The sequence below is a fragment of the Rhamphochromis longiceps genome, linkage group LG13 (genome assembly GCF_057381845.1).
Source record: "Rhamphochromis longiceps isolate RC_006_pf linkage group LG13, R_longiceps_female_GT1.1, whole genome shotgun sequence".
Taxonomy (NCBI): domain Eukaryota; kingdom Metazoa; phylum Chordata; class Actinopteri; order Cichliformes; family Cichlidae; genus Rhamphochromis; species Rhamphochromis longiceps.
Genome location: NC_140569.1, coordinates 20871171 through 20891421, shown reverse-complemented (window position 1 = coordinate 20891421; position 20251 = coordinate 20871171). Strand labels below are relative to the sequence as shown.

The 20251-nt window shown below is 38.8% G+C and overlaps 2 protein-coding genes across 2 annotated transcripts; both read left to right on the top strand.

Moving 5' to 3' along the window:
- Positions 1-1374: 1374 nt before the first annotated feature.
- col19a1 (collagen, type XIX, alpha 1) lies at positions 1375-5399 on the top strand. The gene is made up of 6 exons (XM_085428380.1): positions 1375-1524; positions 1625-1698; positions 2702-2788; positions 2979-3111; positions 3447-3843; positions 4784-5399. Exons 1-6 carry the CDS (start codon positions 1508-1510, stop codon positions 4979-4981), a joined length of 906 nt encoding a protein of 301 aa, XP_085284506.1. The 5' UTR covers positions 1375-1507; the 3' UTR covers positions 4982-5399.
- On the top strand, positions 5267-20222 carry col9a1b (collagen, type IX, alpha 1b). Its single transcript, XM_085428379.1, has 32 exons — positions 5267-5399; positions 5832-5894; positions 5999-6034; positions 6117-6179; positions 7111-7164; positions 7497-7532; positions 7701-7724; positions 7834-7887; positions 8822-8875; positions 9074-9106; positions 9188-9244; positions 9338-9391; positions 10908-10961; positions 11081-11134; positions 12187-12240; positions 12800-12853; positions 12976-13029; positions 13128-13181; positions 13297-13350; positions 13802-13846; positions 13961-14014; positions 14094-14147; positions 14249-14302; positions 14918-14989; positions 15161-15196; positions 15301-15345; positions 15459-15491; positions 15612-15758; positions 17492-17546; positions 18467-18655; positions 18779-18856; positions 19085-20222. Exons 1-32 carry the CDS (start codon positions 5325-5327, stop codon positions 19279-19281), a joined length of 2040 nt encoding a protein of 679 aa, XP_085284505.1. The 5' UTR covers positions 5267-5324; the 3' UTR covers positions 19282-20222.
- Positions 20223-20251: the final 29 nt, after the last annotated feature.

The window sequence follows — 20251 nt, the reverse complement described above, 5'->3', positions numbered from 1 at the left end:
CGTTAAATGGAACATCGCAAAGTTCAACAAGCACACAATAATAATAATTAAAATAAGAAGAAAAAAAAGGGGGGTTTTTTCTCCAAAGACGTATGTTTATTTATGTTGTAAAACTTTTGCATAACACTGTCACTTTTTTAAGGCATAATCCAGCCTGTTCATTGTTCTTGTGACATCCAATTCACTTACTCAGTTTAATTTACTTTCATTTAATTCATTTTATTTTTGATAGCCAATGTCACAAATAGAGGTGCAGACATAAAAGCATTTTAGGAAATGTGGTCAGTTACATGTACAAAAATAAATTTAAACAAACCATCCGAAATACATACATACATAAACAACCCCACACACAGACTTAAATATAATACAGAGGTAAAGGAAATAATTCATATATAAAATCCCTTGAAACACCAAATGCCAGTGTGATTAAAAAGATATGCGTCTGTGTCTGCAAGAATACCAAACATGGCTGGACTCTGTAGGTACAGGTGGTATTATTAAGTGGAAGCACTAGTTCGATGTCGAAGAAGATTTTTTGCTCCTTAGATTCAATAAAAAGTCCAGATAAGGTTGAGTCTAAAGGTCTCTGACATGATTTATGTATGCATTTGTTTAATTTATTTATCTCTTCTTCTCAGTAAGCATGGACTCTGAGAAGCAGAAACTGAGAAGAAGAAACTCGGACTCTTACCTTCCAAAAAGATCACATCACTGCTCTGGTCTGATCACCAAGCCCAGATCTAATCTAACTCATCAGTGTAGAGTTCACTTAATATATATCACTTCAAGAAGTTTTTTTTAAAATGACACAACAGAAGGAGGAAATGTGGGGGAGACGCACAAATTCACAATCAACAGTTTCATTTCTTATTCATGATCACTGGTAATCTTGGAAAAAAAAAAGGGTCCAGTTTCTTAGAAATCCACACAAGACATTTCTTAGGCTCTGGGTGTTATGACTACTGTGAAAAATGCAAGTCCTGCACTTTATTGCCTTCTTCTAAGAACAAACACAGCTTGAATACTTCCCTGGTCAGAGTCTCTTGATTTTCACTTTGGACTGTACTGGAAACAATGTCGTCTGAATACCATGCAGCCACAGAGATCACAAAGAATGCAGTCCCAAAAGTTCAGGGGAAATTATGTCACCACAGGGTAACATGATCTTTTTCATAGTCAACTACATTTTATTTAGCATACACAATGACGCTCATAGAATTACAAATGGGTTACAATACAGAGGTTATATATGCCTGAAGTAACATTAAAGGCCTAAAATAAAATCCAAGGTGGGTGCAAGAGAACGGTGAAGTTGACACTGCAGAGACTGTTGACTCACTCCTGCAAATAAATAACAAAAGCCAAGCTTATAAGAGACCTCTCACTGAGACCCGAAGCTATTTACTTCTGCTGACCGAGCAACACTTCAGCGTTTTTTGGGGTTTTTTTGCTCACTACTGGAAGAAAATCAGAAAATAAATCCTGCAGCAGGTAATTTTTTTAAATGGGTGGAATCGAAAGGTAAACTTTTTACTTAATTACAACAGCAAGAATAATACGAGTTGTGTCTGGCTGTGCTGTCAGAAACCTGAACCAAGGATTTCTTCTGATTAACTTCCAGAAATATCCTGCTCTATTCATTGTGCTGCTGCTATGTGATCCCACTGTGCCTCTGCACTGGACTTCATTCCCAGAGTAAGTAATCTTCTGAGCTGTATGGTGCAATTGCTGACAAATCAATGACACATGAAGCTGGCATTTCATTAAAAAAAAAAAAACAGGAACAAAGTAACAAGATTACCAGAGCAGTGCATCCCCTCAAATATGAGTCATGTTCGGTATCTGTCAACCGCAGCATACTACACATATTAATCATTAGTTTGTGCTTGTGGCAGCTGTTCTTCTTTGCTGAAACTGTTTCTTTGAGATGCATGATCTTCTTAACATGTTAAATAATTGTCACATTTTTGTTACTCTAAACAGTGTGGTCTGAGTTTATAGTGCTCTTTTCTATAGCCAAAAGACTTGGACACCCGCATTTATTTTTATAAGTATCAGTAAATCAATAAATCGACATGTATTGACTTAGGCACTTACTTCACGACCTTCTTTCCCATTAGGTTTACACTATTTGTTTTCCTTCCTCTCTCCATATGTCTTCCCTCTTTACCGCATCCTGTTCTTATCTATATTTTATTACATATATCCAGCATATGGGTATGTGTAGAAGCACTAACATCACTTGATTAGGAGCTTTTTTTTGTGCAAGTACATATAAATGTAGATTCAAATGTTCACTGAATTCTCAAAGTATATTAAATTGCCAAATATATATATAAGTGTAACGCTACAGCATCAACCCAGAGTTATACATCTGGGGGGAGTGAGGTGTTTTATGCAATGCTGAGACTCATGTTGGCAAACAGAAAAAGGAAAGATCCTCTTCACGCTCGAGGAAAACCTTAAACTTTCTGCACAGATGTGTAAAAACAGACAAATCTAGAACTGAGCCAAACAGCCAGAGATAGTCTAATATTTATTCAAGGCACTGGTGCTGCTTTCCAAACACTGAGCTTTTATTCCCTTCTACAAAACACACACACACACACACACACACACACACACACACACACACACACACACACACACACACACACACACACACGCCCTTTGACTACTTTCTCTTTCCTTCTTGCAGCTGTGAGATTTTCATCTCAAGTTGGTATTCATTTGGAGCAGCAGTCCATGTGCCCTCAGATCAGCATTGGGGAGGATCATTTCCCAGGTGGACTCAAAATATAATACAGATGAAGTAATGTTATTGTGAAAAGAAAAAAGAGTGTATAATGAGAATGACCCCAACATTTTCTCTGTAAATAGACATTAAAAGAACACTTAAACAGCACATAAACAATAAGGACTATTGTATTGTAAGCCGTATAAGATGTATATTTAACCACTTATGTGTCCTTCAGGATTTTATATCATGTCACAGTTCCACATTGCTGAGTTGGCAAGAAGGGGCACTGTGAAAAAGGTGGCTGGACCATCTTCTCAGAATGTTGCTTATCAAATAGGCCCAGCATTCAACTTCAGAATCAACACAAGGTGAGGTGCTGTGCTTTGAAATGTGTGAGTGAACACCGACACCTAGTGGTTTGTCTGGTTTAATGCCGTTTACCCTGTCCATGGTCCTGACCGTCAAAGGCGCGATTACCTGCTCCACCCCTTTCCTTTTGTGACCCATCTTTAACTTCCACACAAATCACACACAGAATAAAACCTTCGTGTTGCAAGAGATGTCAATAGGTTTCATTTTATAACAGAGTCATTAATAACAGTCTAAAAAATCAAGAAAGTTCATACATTCTGATCGATCCGCTGACTTTTAATTGAAAAAAAAAATCTGAGGGTTTAATAACTGTGCACCCTTTATGCTGCAGATCAGCCTATCCGCTTGGATTGCCGGAGGAGTTTGCATTTTTGGCAGTGCTGCGCATGAGTGGCAGCACCGTAAATCAAAACTGGAATATCTGGCAAATGCAAGATGTGAACGGCGACGAGCAGATGGCCGTCAGGCTCAACGGGGAATCCAAGTCGTTGGAGTTTACTTTCACAGCGCTAAACGGAGGGAGGCAGACTGTCGTTTTCAGCCCACTGGGGTTTCTTTTCAATGACCAGTGGCACAGAGTGTTCCTGGAAATCAGCAGGGACTCTGTGGCCCTTTTCGTGGACTGTGTCCTGATCGATTCTCAGGATATTCCACCCAGACTAGAAGTCAGCCTTAATGGCTTCACGTTAATAGGAAAGCTCAAGGATAACCCGGTGGTAGCAGTTCCGGTATGTCTCTTTTAGGACTAAATTTAGTACTAAAGTTGATGGAATTCGCCCACTTTCAGACCCATATATAGTAGGGAACTATACTTTAGGATTTAACACCATAATTGGTCTTAGATTATTTCATTACAGATCATTTCCTTTTCTTTTTCTTTCTTTCTTTCTTTCTTTCTTTCTTTCTTTCTTTCTTTCTTTCTTTCTTTCTTTCTTTCTTTCTTTCTTTCTTTCTTTCTTTCTTGTTACTGTGGGCTATGCTTCAAGCTACACAAAATATAGTATGGATGATTGTAAGGCACATAAAAGACACACTTCCCTGATACATAATGACTTTTCATTATTTATAATAGAAAAATAGAATTCATTATTAAAGCCTAAGGACTGTTTTGATTGACCACCCACGTGACCCCAGGCCTACACTTTTTCAAATGTCTTCATTCTGATGTACAAATCTTTTGCGTTTATTCCCATAAACTTCAATATAGTGACATTACAACTTAAATATTTTTCAAGTGATTGCAGCGCCAAAGCTTTTACTATGAAAACAACCCCCAAACAGTCTTTTATTTATATGCACAGGAGTTCTTCCTTCCGGGCGCCCGTTAGCAAGGTTTTCCAACATCCTGTTTGGTAGTCTGTGGTCTCCTCATCCAAACTTTACTGATTATTATTATTATTATTATTATTATTATTATTATTATTATTATTATTATTATTATTATTATTATTATTATTATTATTATTTGTTTATGTTATGATACGCTCCCTGTCCATAAGCATGAACTTATTCGATAGTTTTAGTTTTTTGGTTTTATTCTTTAAATATTTTTTTTGTCTTATCCTAACTGACGATATATTATTAAAGGGCCTAACCTTTGGGACACAGACTGTACTGTACTTTCACGGTATTGTGCTAATTAACAGTATTTTTTTCCTATTTCTCTAGGTTGAACTGCAGTCAATGCTAATTCACTGCGATGTGACTCGAGCCCGGAAGGAGGAATGTTATGACCTCCCAGGCGGGGCATCGGTAAGAATGATCAGTTGTAATGAAGAGGGGGGAATGGGCCAAAACAACGTCCAGGATTTGCGCTTCACAGAACAAGTTGCTGACCACGATGATCTCTTTGTGTCTTTAATTTAATTTAATTTAATTTTTTCATTCTTATATAAAGATAAACGGTAACACTAAATGTTGAATAAAATTCATTTTGGGTCGTAGCAGAGGTTAAATAAACCGCTGATCCTGCCTATTGGTAGTGTCAGCAATGTAGCCCCTCCCTGTGGTGTTCCCCTGCAAACCCTCCAATCACTTCCTGTAACCGGTCATTGTATGAATATACATGAGCCACTGAAAGCTATGGGACCTTTGGCTGTCTAGACAGCTCTAGCCGGAGTCAGTTGGGTTATTTTACAGGGGGCTCCTTCAACCTAACAAACCCCAGAGAAAGGACTACAACTTTTACCTTTCCTGCACAGGGGAGATCATGACAGGGGCCCAGCGCATTAAAGGGCCATTTCTGGTGCTGCTCTTGCAGCTTGTCCTTATTTGCTCCTCTCAAGTAAGTCTCATTATGTTTCTCTCTCTCCCTGTTTTCTCTATTATGTCTGTAGACAGATGTGGCAGAAGTGCTGGTAAGTTCTTCTGCAAGCGTGCATGTCAAACAAAAAGTTAATTTACCTGCAATTATGCTTAGACTGGGATTTCTTTCTTCGGTTAATTTGTTTGAGCGTCAATCTGTTGTGGAAAATGCAAGATTTTCAGCTTTCATTTAAATTGGTTCTTTGTTTCAGTGTTTTGTCAGCTACTGAATAATTTAAAGCCGAAATTCTGTTTCAGTATTTCAGAGACAGTCCTGTCTATAACATGGCAGTGCACCTGTTCTTGCTCTTTTCATATTGGCTTTTGTCAGAGGGACAAAATTGTTGGGTATTTATCAGAAACGTAATCAGATATTTTCCTATTACATTACAATTAATTTCATTATACATAGAATAACCAAGGACCCCCTGGCCCCCCTGGACCTGCAGGTGTCCCAGGAATTGACGGCATTGCTGTAAGTGCTTATAGTTTTTCACCATTGTCAGTATAATCTGTCAGACACTTTAAAAATAGTTCAGTGTTTGGACCCCTGAAAGTATTAAATCTCTTTTGTTTCAGGGAGAGAGGGGAGACGATGGCGAAGACGGTCCTCCTGTAAGTATTACATATAGTAAGAGATTTAAGTAATCGTATCAATTGTGTGTCTTTTTCACTGAATATCTGTAACCTTTGTTAGGGACCCGACGGAGATGCAGGTAAACCTGGCTCTGGAGGATTACCTGGAATTCCTGGAAATGATGTGAGTGAAGTATATTTTGTACTATTAGGATCAGCATTATTTTATAAAGTTATCAAGAAACCCTGAAACCTGCAAAGGGGGTGGGACCACAAGGTGTGTTCCTCCCACATAATAGGTCATGTTTGCATGTTAGACTTTTGGAGTGAAATTTTAGATGTAGAAGGGGATCTTAGTGCATGTGTGCAAAAATTTGAGGAATTTATTTGACAGGATGAACGAGTCCCAGTTTCCTTTGCATCACGGCCTGCATGTTTTAGGTTCCTTTCAGAGTTTAACAGTGGGTTAGGAAAACACAAAAGCCCATCTTATGCTTACATTTTGGTCTTTAGGTGAATTCACTTTCACTTTAGAAGTTTAAACAGACCAAATCAGTTACTTAATTCAAAATACAAGATAAAAAAAAGTCACTGCCTATAGAAACTGCACCCAAAGTGACAAACAATAGGAGCTTTGTTTGGCAGGCCACTGTTGGTGTCTCCTGTTGAAAATTCTCAAAACAGTGTGGAATGATTTCTTTCAGTGTCGTGTTTGAAAAGAGCCGGAGGAATGTTGCAGTCCTAAAGTTTTGCCCTCTGACCTGGCGCTTATATTTTCTTGTGTGCTTGATAATTTGAAAACCCTTTTGTGGACGGAGCAGAGAAGCGTGAACTAAAATTCTGGGGTGTTAAAGTCAAGTTATTCCCACTTCCGACAGAATAGAGCAGAATTCCTCCCACACAAGTATTTTGATGGTGTAACATATGGGGATCAGCTGATCAATTTGGAAATATCGACTGGGATGGTGGGGTGAAAGGCATTTTCTTTTGACATCATAAGCAACATATTTAAATTCTGAAAGTGTCTTTTTTAAATATAAGAGCAAAAAAGGCACTTGATTTGTTTTGAGATTTGCCATGATGTGTTAATTTCACTCGATGACTCTTCTCTGCAGGGTTTGACAGGCCCCATTGGAGATCCTGGGCCTGACGGTCCCCCCGGACAGAAAGTGAGTGACTAATGAGCCTTTGCTTTCCTGCTTCAGAGACTGTCAGTGAAATGGTGCCAAGCTGCTGTCCAGTCTTTTGGCATGGCAGAAAGAGCCGCAGTGCATAAATCAATTCCTCATGACAAATGAGACTTAATCCTGCAAGTCTTCTGTGTAATCCCCATGAGGCACGAAGCCCCAACATCTTTCCTCATTAGGCTAAACATTGCCCAGCTCAGTCATGTGATGAACTGAAGGAATGTTAATTTGAACTGCTTGCAGGCTCAAATAGCTCAGTTTTACCTGAAAATGGAATTTCATACCTAATCCTGAAGTTTATGTTTGTTTTTTAGGGGGAACCTGGGGAACCTGGACCTCGTGGAGCAGCTGTAAGTAACATTTCCTCTTGAACCCCACCAGTCACAGGAAATAGCCAATCGAGGCCACCTGGAAGTCATATGATATAGAAGCTGTCTAAATTTTAGTGTTTAAGTCATTGCTATGTTCACCAAACCCTATACATCACTCATATTGAATCATATTGTATGTCTCCTCAGGGTGTTGGGCCAGATGGACCCCTTGTAAGTAATTTGTTTACACAACAAATACAAGTTCCTGTAATTCTAAAAGTTTAAATTATTTTGTATTCAACATGTGTCAATAATACTGAATGGTCTGAAATGTGAGCAGGGGCCTCCGGGACCTGGAGGACTTCCGGGTGAATTGGGAAAAGCTGGACCACCTGTGAGTAGAGGCAGAGAAAAAGGACCATTGTCGTTCTTTTTTTATTGAGACAGTGAGGAGGATACAAGAGGATACAAGTATCTTTCATGATTACAAACTGATAATATAAAAGAAGAAGAAACTACTGTTACAGCCATTTCCTTATTCACAAGAAATAGCCACAGCAGGTAGCTCCATATGTTTGATCTGGCAGCCCTTACTGATACATCCTCAAAAGGATTTTTGCATCCTTCCAGGATCTCACCAGGGCTCTTTAGCTTATTAGGCAAATGCGTAAACCACCAAAAATACATAAACATATAAAAGTTGCATTGTGCATCTCTACACCCTGTAGGTATGATGTGTTAATACCCCTATAAAGCGACAAAATATATATGTGCACATGCAGAATGCATTCACACTCACACACTGTTACCAACCTGAAAGTATCATCTAATCAATTCAGTTTTCTTTTTATTACAAATAATTATTTTGTCTAAAAAGAAAGTCAACCCCCAAAAATGTAAATCATATTTTTCAATCAAAGACGGACTTTTGGCTTTTTAAAATAAATCATAATATACATTTCTAATCACAGTAAATATATTTTGTCCTATGAAACATGAAACAGTACATTAAATATCCAAAAGAAAAAAATCCACATTCCTGTGACCCAGCTGTGCTACAGTTTATTTTCTATATACCGATATAATTGACACAATCAGAGTCAAAATCTAGTGATTTAAAAATCCCTGTTAATAGTTTGGTTGTGTTCTGTAGATAATAATCCACATCTTTTATTCTGAAAATCAAATTGTAAGCTGGTAATGTTGGTTTGCAACATTACCAGCAAGAAATGCCTTGCTGTACTTTTATCCTCTTGCATGTTAGCAATTATACACCATGTGCACATCTTCCCTGTGTAGACTTGATGTGTTTACACCTCTTATCACAGGGGGCTATGGGTGTGAGAGGGCCACAGGGACCTCGTGGACCAGCAGGGCCCAGAGTAAGTGATTAAAGGTTCATTTGGGATTTGATGAAATTTCCAAACTTTCTAGATGTACATGTTAAAGCCATTAGGTTTAATTGGTTAGTTGCCATCAATAAACACTGTTGTCTTTCTTTTAGCATATTTACAAGCTCCTCTAATCACTGATGATGTTGAGTTATGAAAATGTTAACTGCAGTTTTCACTCCATTTCAGGGTGCTTCTGGAGTGCTTGGCAGCACTGATCTGGTAAAATTACTTTCCCTATTTCTTGTTTTGTTTTTACACTAGATTTTAGGAATACTTTCTGACTTTTATTGTGTTGCTTAGTGTCCCAACTCCTGTCCACCTGGGACCTCGGGACATCCTGGTCTTCCTGGCATGAAGGTGAGTAGAAGTCACTTTTGTTTGCTCTGAAATCACATTAGTATCCCAAAATAGTGTTGTTGTTTTAATAGCCTTGGCCTGCCTTGTTTCTAGGGCCACAAAGGTGCAAAGGGTGAAGCAGGAGAACCTGGGAAACAAGGACACAAGGTAAAATATGTTAATGCTTGCAAACTGAAATCTACTCCACGACTATGCCTAGCCATATGAACTGATATAAACACTCGGCACATAAACAAAGTGAATTTATACTCCTATAACTGTGTAAATAATCACTAAAAACACCGAATTTCCCCCCGCAACTGTCACAACGTTGCACATCGGGGGAAAAAATGCGCATGACTTAAACTTTAAAAAATTGATTCCCGACACCACTGAGACAAGGATTATTTGTGCTGCTCAATTTCAAGAGGAAGTGATACAAGCTTGTGTGTAATTTCTCTGACTCCTTGTCATGCACGGGCGATGATTTATTCGAAATGACATTCAAGCAGATCTAGCTTCTCCCTGTAATGTCTCCACGCACTATATAAATGGAAATGAGTCTGGGGCTATCTCCCTTTATCACCCCCATGCCAGGATATGATTTACTGTCAGCTTGCACTCCTTCACTGAGAGTGATTTTCTCCTTCACTGAAAGTTTCATTTGAGGCGCCTTTTGCCTGCCTGCAATTCACACAACTCTCACACGCAAAGATATTTACAGTTAACAACAGAACGGCACTGTGCGGGGCTTTAAGAGTATTATCTCACGATATTTGTAAGTAATGTTGAAGTAGAGAATAAGTAAATGTTGCGTTTATATGGAAGAAACTGGCATGATGTAGAAAGCAATGCTATTTATATAAAAGCATGGGGTGTATTTACATTTGAAGTCGAAGGAGACAATGGTAATCTAAATTGCACATTACATATGACATATGACCCGACTCCAACCTTCACCCAACATGAAGACTATTTTTTCATTCACTCAAAAAAAATCCGCTCACCAGAAAATCAAGACATTTTTTGAATGATTTAACAGTCTAGATAACTTTTATCTTCTTGAAGAGCAAGAATATTGTCCAAATAGAAGAATATGAATTCTGAATCTTACATCAGATGGTAGTTGATCAAGCACTACTAATTTCTCTCATAATAAAAGCAGCGGCTGACCTGTTTGACTGCATTAGTTTCGGCTTGTTATGTAACATTTCATATATTGTTTACATATTTTAATTGCTGGTTTTGATTCGCATATTTAAAAGAATAAATTGCCCTTTTTAACAAGAGAAAATGTGCTCTGCTCTGGTCCTGATAAATATCTGTCTTAATGGATATGCTTTCTCGGGTGTACCACAGAGGCAGCAAATATATTATTTGTAATTTGCAAAGCTGGGGACCGGTTAAATGCTTGTCTGGTTTCCCCACTTGCAATCCATTAAGAAGTGGGTATTAAACACTTTACAGAATGGCTGCCCCTATTTTCTAATTAACACACGGTGGATAAGAGCAACATCAATTTGTTTTTTTCTGCAAAAGAAACATGCTGATAGGTTGCCAGTGCCATCACGGTTCACAGTATGCCCACACTCTTATAATGTAGTTAAATTTGCAGCCCAATATTTCATCTGATTAACTAAATATTGCTTTTCAAATGATTTTCTTTCTTTTTTCACTCATCGAGGGCGCGGAGGGAGAGCAGGGAAGTCCAGGGGAGGTTGGAGCCCAAGGACCGAGGGTGAGATACAGTGCTTAATCAGTGAATTAAGAGTCTTTCAAGCTACAATTTGTTTGTTACTGTTCTGTGTTCTGTTAATATGCTCACCAGGCATCTGCTTAACCTGTTTGTTGATCCAGGGACCTCAGGGACTTCGTGGAGCTATGGGAATGATGGGCCCAAAGGGAGAGAGGGTAAATGTTTCTTTCATTTTTAAGCCCACGACACCATGTATGTAAACAGTAATTGGTAAATCATTTAAATAAACCCTAATTTTGAAATTAAATATTCTTAAAACATAAAATATAAGTTCTGGAGAAAATATGAGTTCATTTTGAATTTGATACCATGAGTTCATTAAAAAAGTGGACCAGTAGTCACAAATAAAGTGAAAAAAGTTTAGCAATTAAAACGAGATGAACTTATTTGATTGGCAAACGAACAGTAACATGAATAAATTGAACGAGTCTTGTCTTGAATAAGATTGTTGAGGGCACTGCATTAATAAAAAGACACTATTCTATAGTGTAGATGCTGCAGTCGTCCACAAGCACTTATGAAAACAGTTGGCAGTAAACACTTTTTTTTTCTTGCATCCATAAATGCAAAGTGAAAAGAAAATGTTGTTCAATTGCAGTTCATTTGAAACAAAATGATCAATAACTATCCTGTGGTTGGAATATATTCCTGAGCAAAAGGACCGTGTGGCTTGTTATTAGCACTTAGCTCAAAAGCCAGCATTGCTTATGGTATTAACGGTGTGACATCGGTACAACTGATGGAACATGGGTAACTTGCACATATATATATATATTATATTTTAGGACAAGACAAAATTATATTTTGTCTTGCTTATTTCAGCAAGACAATACCAAACTACTCCCATGTCTTACAGTAGCATAGCTACACAGTTAAAGACTGTGGATGCTAGCTTAACTGATTGCAGTCCAGACATGTCACTGATTTAAAAAACACCGTGTTGGCTTTATAATATGCCACATTATAAAACCAACACAGGGTTAACATGACCTGCCACAACATTTCCCAAACACACTAGCTAGATTTAAAATTCAAGATCATGTGTTTAAATTGTTTTCTTGTTTTTTTTAATAGTCTGTGCTGTATTTTATTGTACTTAAAATATCGTAAAAAGACTTTACTAAAAAAAAAGAATCAAGATCAATCATATTTAATTGGTAAAGTGTTGTAATTAAATGATATTAATACCTATTTTGTTCCTTGGCAGGGACCTCGAGGTCCTGATGGAGATCCAGGTCCACAGGGTGTTGCAGGGGCAGCTGTAAGTTTGTTTCAATGTAAATACATTTGTGGTTCATAAAGTTACCAAAACTAGAATGAGAGGCAGAGGGTTCATGCTCCTCTTAAGTTGAACTTGGGTTTGGGAGACAAGTATCCACTCTCCTTTCATGATTATGCTTAAATCTCTTAAAGCTTAGAGCTAGCATTGGATCAGGTGACCCTGAACAATTCATTAGTTATGCTGCTATAGACCCAGGCTGCTGGGAGGACTTCCCATGAAACACTGAGCATTTCCTCTGCACTCCCCCTGTTTTCACTCCTGATTTGTTTATATGCAAATACTGAATGTCATTACCTTTAGTGTACTCTTCCTTATAGTTTGCATTTTGTCCTGTTTGTTCTCCTCGGTCTCTACGTTCCTTTTTTCTCTCTCCTCTTTCTCTTATTGCTCATTGTGGATTGCCTGAATATTGAGGGGTCTTTACCTTGCTATATTGTATATAAGTCCCTTTGGCAGACTTGTTGTAAAACGGAGGTCATAAATAAGATTGCTTTGAACTAAAGATGACATGTAAATATAACCTGACAACTTATTTCAGGGGGATGTAGGCCAAAGAGGTGTTATGGGTGAACCCGGGCCTAAAGGCGAACAAGTAAGCAGCAGCACTTTATCATCACAGATATGAATATTTTCATAAATAAAACATAAGAATAACTAGACTGTTTGTTTACAGCCATTAGAAACTATTGACCGTTGGATTGCTTTGTTGTTTAGGGTGCTCAAGGACCAAGAGGACTCACAGGTGTTCCAGGTCCCAAGGGCGAGTCTGTGAGTGTTGTATCAGTGATGACAAATAATCCTGTGATTATCAGATAGTGCACATTGTGAGCAAACCATGCATTGTTCTTTCTCTCCTTTCTCATCAGGGCTTACCAGGTGTGGATGGTCGTGAGGGTATTCCTGGAATGCCTGGAGCAAAGGTTGAGCATTATTACACTGTTTAATAGTTGTAACTTGTGTTATAACTTGCAATATTATAGAAAGTAAACATCTATTTTTCTCAGTAGATTAATCTTTTGCTCTGTTTCCCTGTAGGGAAGCGTTGGGAAGTCAGGCATCCCTGGAGAGGTTGGACTTCAAGGGCTTCCGGTGAGTATGACCTCTGAACTCAAACTGTCACAACTAAGTCATTTCAACGGGTACAGTTTATCTAAGCTCACATATTTTCTCTGGGTTTACATTTCAGTAAAGAACTGTTGGGTCGCATCTTATAATGAATATTACACAGTGCGCACATAGTGGACGGTGCTGTCAGGTAGTGATTACTGTCATCCTCAGGCACAACTGCCAGAGCAGAGTTTTGATGTGTCAAGTTTAGGGAATTTATGAGAATCATCTTGAAATTTCGAATGATTGCAAAAGCCTTACGAGTTATTATCTTCTTATTTGTGTCAAAATGTAATTATATCCACTAATCCAGCTTTTATCCTCTCTTACTGTTATGATGATGTTCATTTTAAGAATGGTACATTGCTCCTCTGATTGAAAGCAGTTTTCCTTTTTCTAGTGTCGTATATAAATGCATGTCCTCTGTTTTTAGGGTTTGCCTGGTGTACCTGGACCAAAAGGCACAAGTGGCCCTAAGGTGTTTTCCCTGATCAATATATTAAAAAAACGTTTTTTCTGTTGTTAATTGATTTTTATTATTTTTTCTCTTAAATTGTTACTATCTGAAATAAGCTTTGATGTTTCTATACAGGGAGATTCTGGTAACCCAGGCCTTTCTGGAGCAATAGGATCTGCTGGCAAACTCGTAAGTATGAACAGGGATTGTGGAAACATCAGTATAGCTAGTGTCACCTCTGTTATGACACTGTATCGTATTACTGCAGGGTGAGCGTGGAGAACAGGGAGAGCTGGGATCTGTCGGGCCCATTGGTGAGCCTGTAAGTGTTTTTTTTCCCAAGAAGAATTTCTGTTATGCTTGTGCTTTAGATTTAAACTTTACTCCATTTCACCTTCTTATCATCTTCTTTTTGACCTACAGGGAGATAGAGGACAGCAAGGTCCTGCAGGTCCCGCTGGAAAGCCAGGTCCCCGGGTATGTTATAAAGAAAAATTCATTAGACTGTAATTGTTAAGTGAATCATTTTGATTGGGAAAACATTTATTTTTTATTTTTTATTTTTTTTTTTTAGCTTATTTTAGCTTACATTCTTACCTTATTTGGGAAAATGCATCACTTTAAAAGGCCTGGCAGCCAATGTGTCCCCAGCAAACAACAACAGCAATCAGTAGAAAAGCTGGTAGACTACATTCCTTAATTATCTATAGATTTTTTTTTTTAAAACTTTGAATGAAAGAAACCAAAGAGAGGGAAACTTCAGACTCTAAAGTCCTGGCTGTTGTTTAGCTGGAATGTCTCAGAGAATAGATGGAGGCCAGATCTCACACAAGGTCTATTTTCACAGTAAGGGGAGACCAAGCAGCGGGCTGAAAGAGCTCTCTGTTCTCCTGGCATTCCTCAGAAAGCCGGACGGTGATCAAAGGGAGAATGGCACACACACAAACACGCCGGAGAGAATGACTAGCAATGCTAAGCTTTACGACAGTTACTTCTAAGCATGGTGTCAAGGGGGCCTGTGCTGGACATTTTTTTTCTTTATCCTTGCTTAAATGTTTCGACTTCTCCGATGTACTTTTTTTTTTTTTATAGGGACCCAAAGGTGACCCTGGTCTTCCTGGTCTCCCAGGTCCTCCTGGTCTGCCTGGAATAAAAGGAGAAAGGGTAAGTAAATAAAAAATTCAGACAATTTGCTTAAAAAATGCTAAAAAAAGGTAAAAATGGACTCAATAATCAGCAACAACCAGCTGATCGGCTCCCTCTAGAGTATACAAATGGAATATTTTGTACTTCTGAGTTTTGCATGGCGTCTTCATCTGTTTTTATAAATTACAGGGAGATCGTGGAGAACCAGGACCCAAAGGAGAGCAAGTAGGAATGAATTAATTCTCTCTTAACAGGAAAATACTGAATTTAAATAACAAATGGGTTTCTTTGCATAGATTATTTGAAAACTTTTTCCTTTCTTTTCACAGGGAGTTCAAGGTGATGAGGGAAATCCAGGAGAAAAGGGGGATGTTGTAAGTGGTTACACTAACACTAACAGGATAAATCTGACATATTTTACACGTTCACTCTTACCAAAGCACATCTGTAATGTTTCCAACATTTGTGTTTGTTATTTTTGTCACAGGGTGACTCGGGAGAACCCGGCCCTAAAGGGGAAGTGAGTTGAAATTCGTTGTTTTTAACCTTAATAGCATCACCGTTTTCCTTTTGTGCCGAGTGACTGACAATGTGCTGAGGTTTTAAAATGCTTCTAGTCTAAAAGCTATTGTCTTTTTAGGTTGGGAACCCCGGTGAGGCTGGCAGAATAGGTCCCGAGGGAAGTCGAGGACAGCCTGGCATTGAAGGACCACCTGGCACACCTGGACCACGGGGCATGCAGGGAAACAGAGGCCCACCTGGAGTCAGAGGAACACAGGGTCCTGCGGTAGGTCCAAGAGAAAGTAGTTACCACTCATGAACCAAACTCTCGGGCCTAAGGCTTACAATTAACTGTAAATGTAATAAATAAAATAGTCAAATTGTAAATACATAAATAAATAAATGTTACTACATAAAATAACAATTTTGTCTTATATAAATGGTTTTCAGCAGAAGTGATGTGAACCCAGCTAAAATTTCATTATCTGTCATTTGTTTCTTCAAGTGGTTTCTAAAATGAATCAAGGATTTGCCTTATGTGTTACAGAGTATGCAAACATGCCACATTTTCCACAGCTTTAGTAAGCAAAAACACGATCAATCCATATAATGCAATGATTTCAGTGTATGTTTAGTGTTTTACTTAAAAAAAAGCCACAAAGAATTCTAAGTATAATTAATAAGTGAATTAAAAAACAAGATAATACTCAGATAGAACTCGAACAAAACTTTAAGACTGTGAAATGATACATCTATAGGATACAACAGACTTATGGTGGCCCTGAGAGGTCAAATACACTGCAACTAAAACCCCCCCCAAAACAAAACAACCCCCCCCCCACACACACACACACACACACACACAAAACACGCTGCAAAAGCTCACGAAACAAAACAGGCATGTTTCTGAGGAGACAATAACGTGACATGCAGAAGTTGACAGAAACCAAAGCATGTGCAGGATCGCTCTGAGACGCTTTAAAAGAAGCGGAAGATTCATTTGTGGAGAGGGAGAAAAAGATGCAGGTACTGTGTGTTTTAGTCACATGATTCATTATATACTGTAGCTACATGCTTTCTATTAGCCGCTTACTGTTAGCTTGTAACGCCTGCAGCTGTTCTGTCACGTTAATGTTTCCCAAAAACACTTTGTTGTGTTTTTGTGATTTTTTTTAAAAGTTGCAGTACTTTTGACCTCCCAGCGCCACCGTACCTGGGCCTAGATTTGAACTGCGGGCGTTGTTTCTTTGAGCTCACTGCGTCATAATGCCATTCATTTATTTTTTAGAAATAAATTTATGCATGTAGGTATGTATTTATTTTTTAAAATGTATTTAGGAAGTAATTATATAATCTCACATATTTTTTCCTCAGAATAATAATAAGCAGGTTAATGAAAAAACACATTGTTAAGCTTTAAGTTAATATAGGGTTCATCACAGCCATACACACTTTTATTATTTTGATGGCTTTGATATACTAATAATACTGCAAAATAAATAATAACACAGACGAGTGTCATATAGCAACAGTGAGTACACTAAACTCCAAAATTCAAGATGCTCCTGAAATACTGTTTCACTGATATCTTAGAAGTTTCTGCACCCACCTGATACTTCAGTCTGCGTGAAGTGAATCCCCACTTGCCCCCGGCTTGCCGGTGTTCTGGCATCCCTCTACAGGGAGGTGAGCAAAAGGAATGCTTCCTTATCAAGATCAGTGAAATCCCAAATTCAAATTCAACACCTGTGAGGTTGTAAGGGGAACACTTGTATCTCCACAAATGTCAACTTTTCAAGAGAGGAGAAAGTAAGCCTGGTATTCTGCTCTACCACTGTGCACTTTGTGTTTGTTAATCCTGTTATATAAGCCTAAGAACAGCAGTGTTTTCTCAACATAAAGAGGACTTAATAATCTTTCATTTTAAGATGGTCTGCTTCACTGTTGAGTTTCTGCATTAAATGCCTTAAACTCTGTCATGAAATCTATTAAGTCATCTTTTTCCTTCTTCCCTTCTAGGGTAAACAGCCAAGTGATCAGCACATCAAACAAGTTTGCATGCGAGTCATGCAAGGTAAGAAAAGATAGGCCTTTGACCCCATTTATCACTCCCCCGTGCCTCATTTCATGACTTTAATACGTCCCAGAATGCCTCATTACACAACCACACACAGAGCCACGGCTGCATTTTCTCATTTATCCGGGTGGTTGCTGAATACTCTGAAGTTGAAAAAGGGAAGGTCTCATAGCCAAAACATGAAATAAGCTTCAGCCTTTGTTTATTTGATGGATGAAAGATCCCTCCTCCGAGTTTTAGAAATGTTTCACCGAAGTCACAACCTCTGTTCTCTTCATTCTTTTGCTCTTACGTCTTCACAACTCATCTCCTATCCTCATGACTATTTTATACCCGATGTGCTGAAAAATTAATTTCACCTCCAGCAGACCTACACTCCTCTGCTCCAAGCAAAGAGTCTGCCTGGGAAGGAAATCTTGAAAAAAAAAAAGGAAAAAAAAAAAGAGCAGTCAAGCAGCTACAGCATGAATTTTCATCAGGAGCCAGAAAACTGGAATTTTAAGTGCAAAATACCGTGCAGAAGGGAGCCACGGGAGTTTAATATTAGATCCTTTGCACCATGAACATAAATTTTCTGTCACTGATTGGTTGAAATAAAGAATATTATCTCCTTTCTGCTCAATTTACTGGTGTCCTATGGAAAAAGGTTAAAAGCAGGAAAGGCTTGAGGGATATCATGACCACACTTTCACCTCGATCGTGTCCAGTGCTCAAGTTTAAGAGCTCCCACGCGAGAATTGTTTCGGACCTAAGTGTGACATTAGTTTTTAGAAATGAGCCTTCTGGTGACAAATGATTTATTCTCAAGTGTTATGCCTTGAAAGTGCCCTTGACAACTATCAACTAGAGCTGTTGAGAAGCATTCAGTGACTGTTTTTCACCTAATGGTTCATCATCTTTCTGTTGCGCTTCCACAGAACAGCTGACTCAGTTAGCTGCTAGTTTAAGGAGGCCAGAGTCTGGCATTGCTGGTTTACCTGGAAAACCTGGCCCACCGGGGCCTCCTGGTCCTCCAGGAGACAACGGCTTCCCCGGGCATGCTGGCTCAAGAGGCCTTCCAGGACTCAAAGGGCCACCAGGACAGATGGGAGCAAAAGGACCCAAAGGTGATGAACGCGCTCTCCGTATTTGCTTTTTAATTAGACATTAAACAAAACAACGGCACAATTCTTTTTTTCTTTTTGTTTTTTGTAAATAAATTATATATCATTATATAATACGTCTTACAGGTGACATGGGAGACAGAGGGGCCAGAGGACCCATTGTTCGAGGACCGAAAGGTCAACCTGGACCACCTGGACTTCCTGGTGAGTACATTTTTATCTCTGTATGACTATCATCATGCACAATTACACATTACAAAAGTTAAACAACCTAAAAATAAAATAATAAAGCCTACATTGCTAAATCTAATCTATTGAAAAGCAACCAACAGTCTTTTATAATAAATCATGTAAGTAGCTGTTACATTAAGGATAAATGTTAACCTGTTTGTTAAAGTCAGCAATTAAGTAAAGCATATTTTGTCATCACAGGGGAACCGGGAAGGCCTGGCTATGGCCGTGACGGTCAGGATGGGCAGAGGGGACCTCCTGGCATTCCTGGACAGCTCGGTGTGCCCGGGCCTCCGGGTCCAGCCGGTCCTAATGGTTACTGTGACCCATCAGCCTGCAACCTTCAGGCAGGAGCTGCGCAGCAGTCCTTGGATGTGAAGGGACCTGCAGGAAACTAAGAGACATTCTGGCAAAGAACAGAAAGACTGTCGAATTATCTCCCCTGAGCACACAGCATTTTTCACAGTTTCTTCCCAGGGGCTCTAGCTGGCACAGTGCCTTTGATTCGCTAACCTCTTGTCTTACGAGCATGTTTTGTGCCAGCCACATCTCCATCAGAAGCAGCCAGCCTCTTTGAGTCGTGGAAAAACACACACATATATATATTTTTTTTATGCGCTGCAAAAATCTAGCCTGTTCTGGTGTGTTTTTTTTCTACCTGAGAGCTGTTTTGATATATTCAGGACTGTGCTCCCATTTCCGACATATAAAAATGACCAGAAATGGTTGTTTATCCCACTCTCCTTGTACCTCTGCCTGAATTTTCTTTTTGTGGTCTCCCTTAACTAGTTTTCCGAAATAAAAGCTCTTTCTTTTCCTCCACTTTTTCCCAGAACATCTCAAATAATTAACTAAATTAAATCAGGATGAGGATTTTTTTGGGGGTGAGAGCTGGGGGAGCTGAGGGTTTCAAACCATCATGGTCTCTATGAGCTGATCTTCCAAAGATAACCTTTCTGATACCCTCTTTTGAATATATAGTTTTACATTTCTGACTGTCTTTTCAGGCTTGCTGTATGGTGTAAATCTGTAAAAACTGAACAGTGGTTACTTCTATTCCCTACAAACCCCCTGATGTGAAATGTTACCTCATTGTAAAGAATGACAACAGAGCACAGCTGTGCATATGTGGGAGTATGTTTGAAGGATGAGGGAAAACCATCATCAAAGTAAGAAATACACAGGACAGCATATGGAGTGTTTAATTTATTCTGTATACCGGTGTGATTAAAGATAAAAATATATTTTGTAAAGAGTATCAGGAAATGATTCTTAACCATTTTTCCAAGAACCTCGGAGTTAAAAATGAAATAAAATACAAATGTCACAACTGACTAAACAGTCTCACAATCTACCAGCTGTTCGCAC

What these genes read in the sequence shown, in the direction of transcription:
- col19a1 (XM_085428380.1), top strand. An exon ending in TGGGGAGGATCATTTCCCAG is followed by an intron (nt 2,789 to 2,978) that starts GTGGACTCAAAA and finishes TGTGTCCTTCAG; the next exon opens with GATTTTATATCATGTCACAG. An exon ending in ACCCGGTGGTAGCAGTTCCG is followed by an intron (nt 3,844 to 4,783) that starts GTATGTCTCTTT and finishes CTATTTCTCTAG; the next exon opens with GTTGAACTGCAGTCAATGCT.
- col9a1b (XM_085428379.1), top strand. Translation starts at nt 5,325, where the DNA reads ATGACAGGGGCCCAGCGCATTAAAGGGCCATTTCTGGTGCTGCTCTTG. An exon ending in ATGGCGAAGACGGTCCTCCT is followed by an intron (nt 6,035 to 6,116) that starts GTAAGTATTACA and finishes AACCTTTGTTAG; the next exon opens with GGACCCGACGGAGATGCAGG. An exon ending in TTGGGCCAGATGGACCCCTT is followed by an intron (nt 7,725 to 7,833) that starts GTAAGTAATTTG and finishes AAATGTGAGCAG; the next exon opens with GGGCCTCCGGGACCTGGAGG.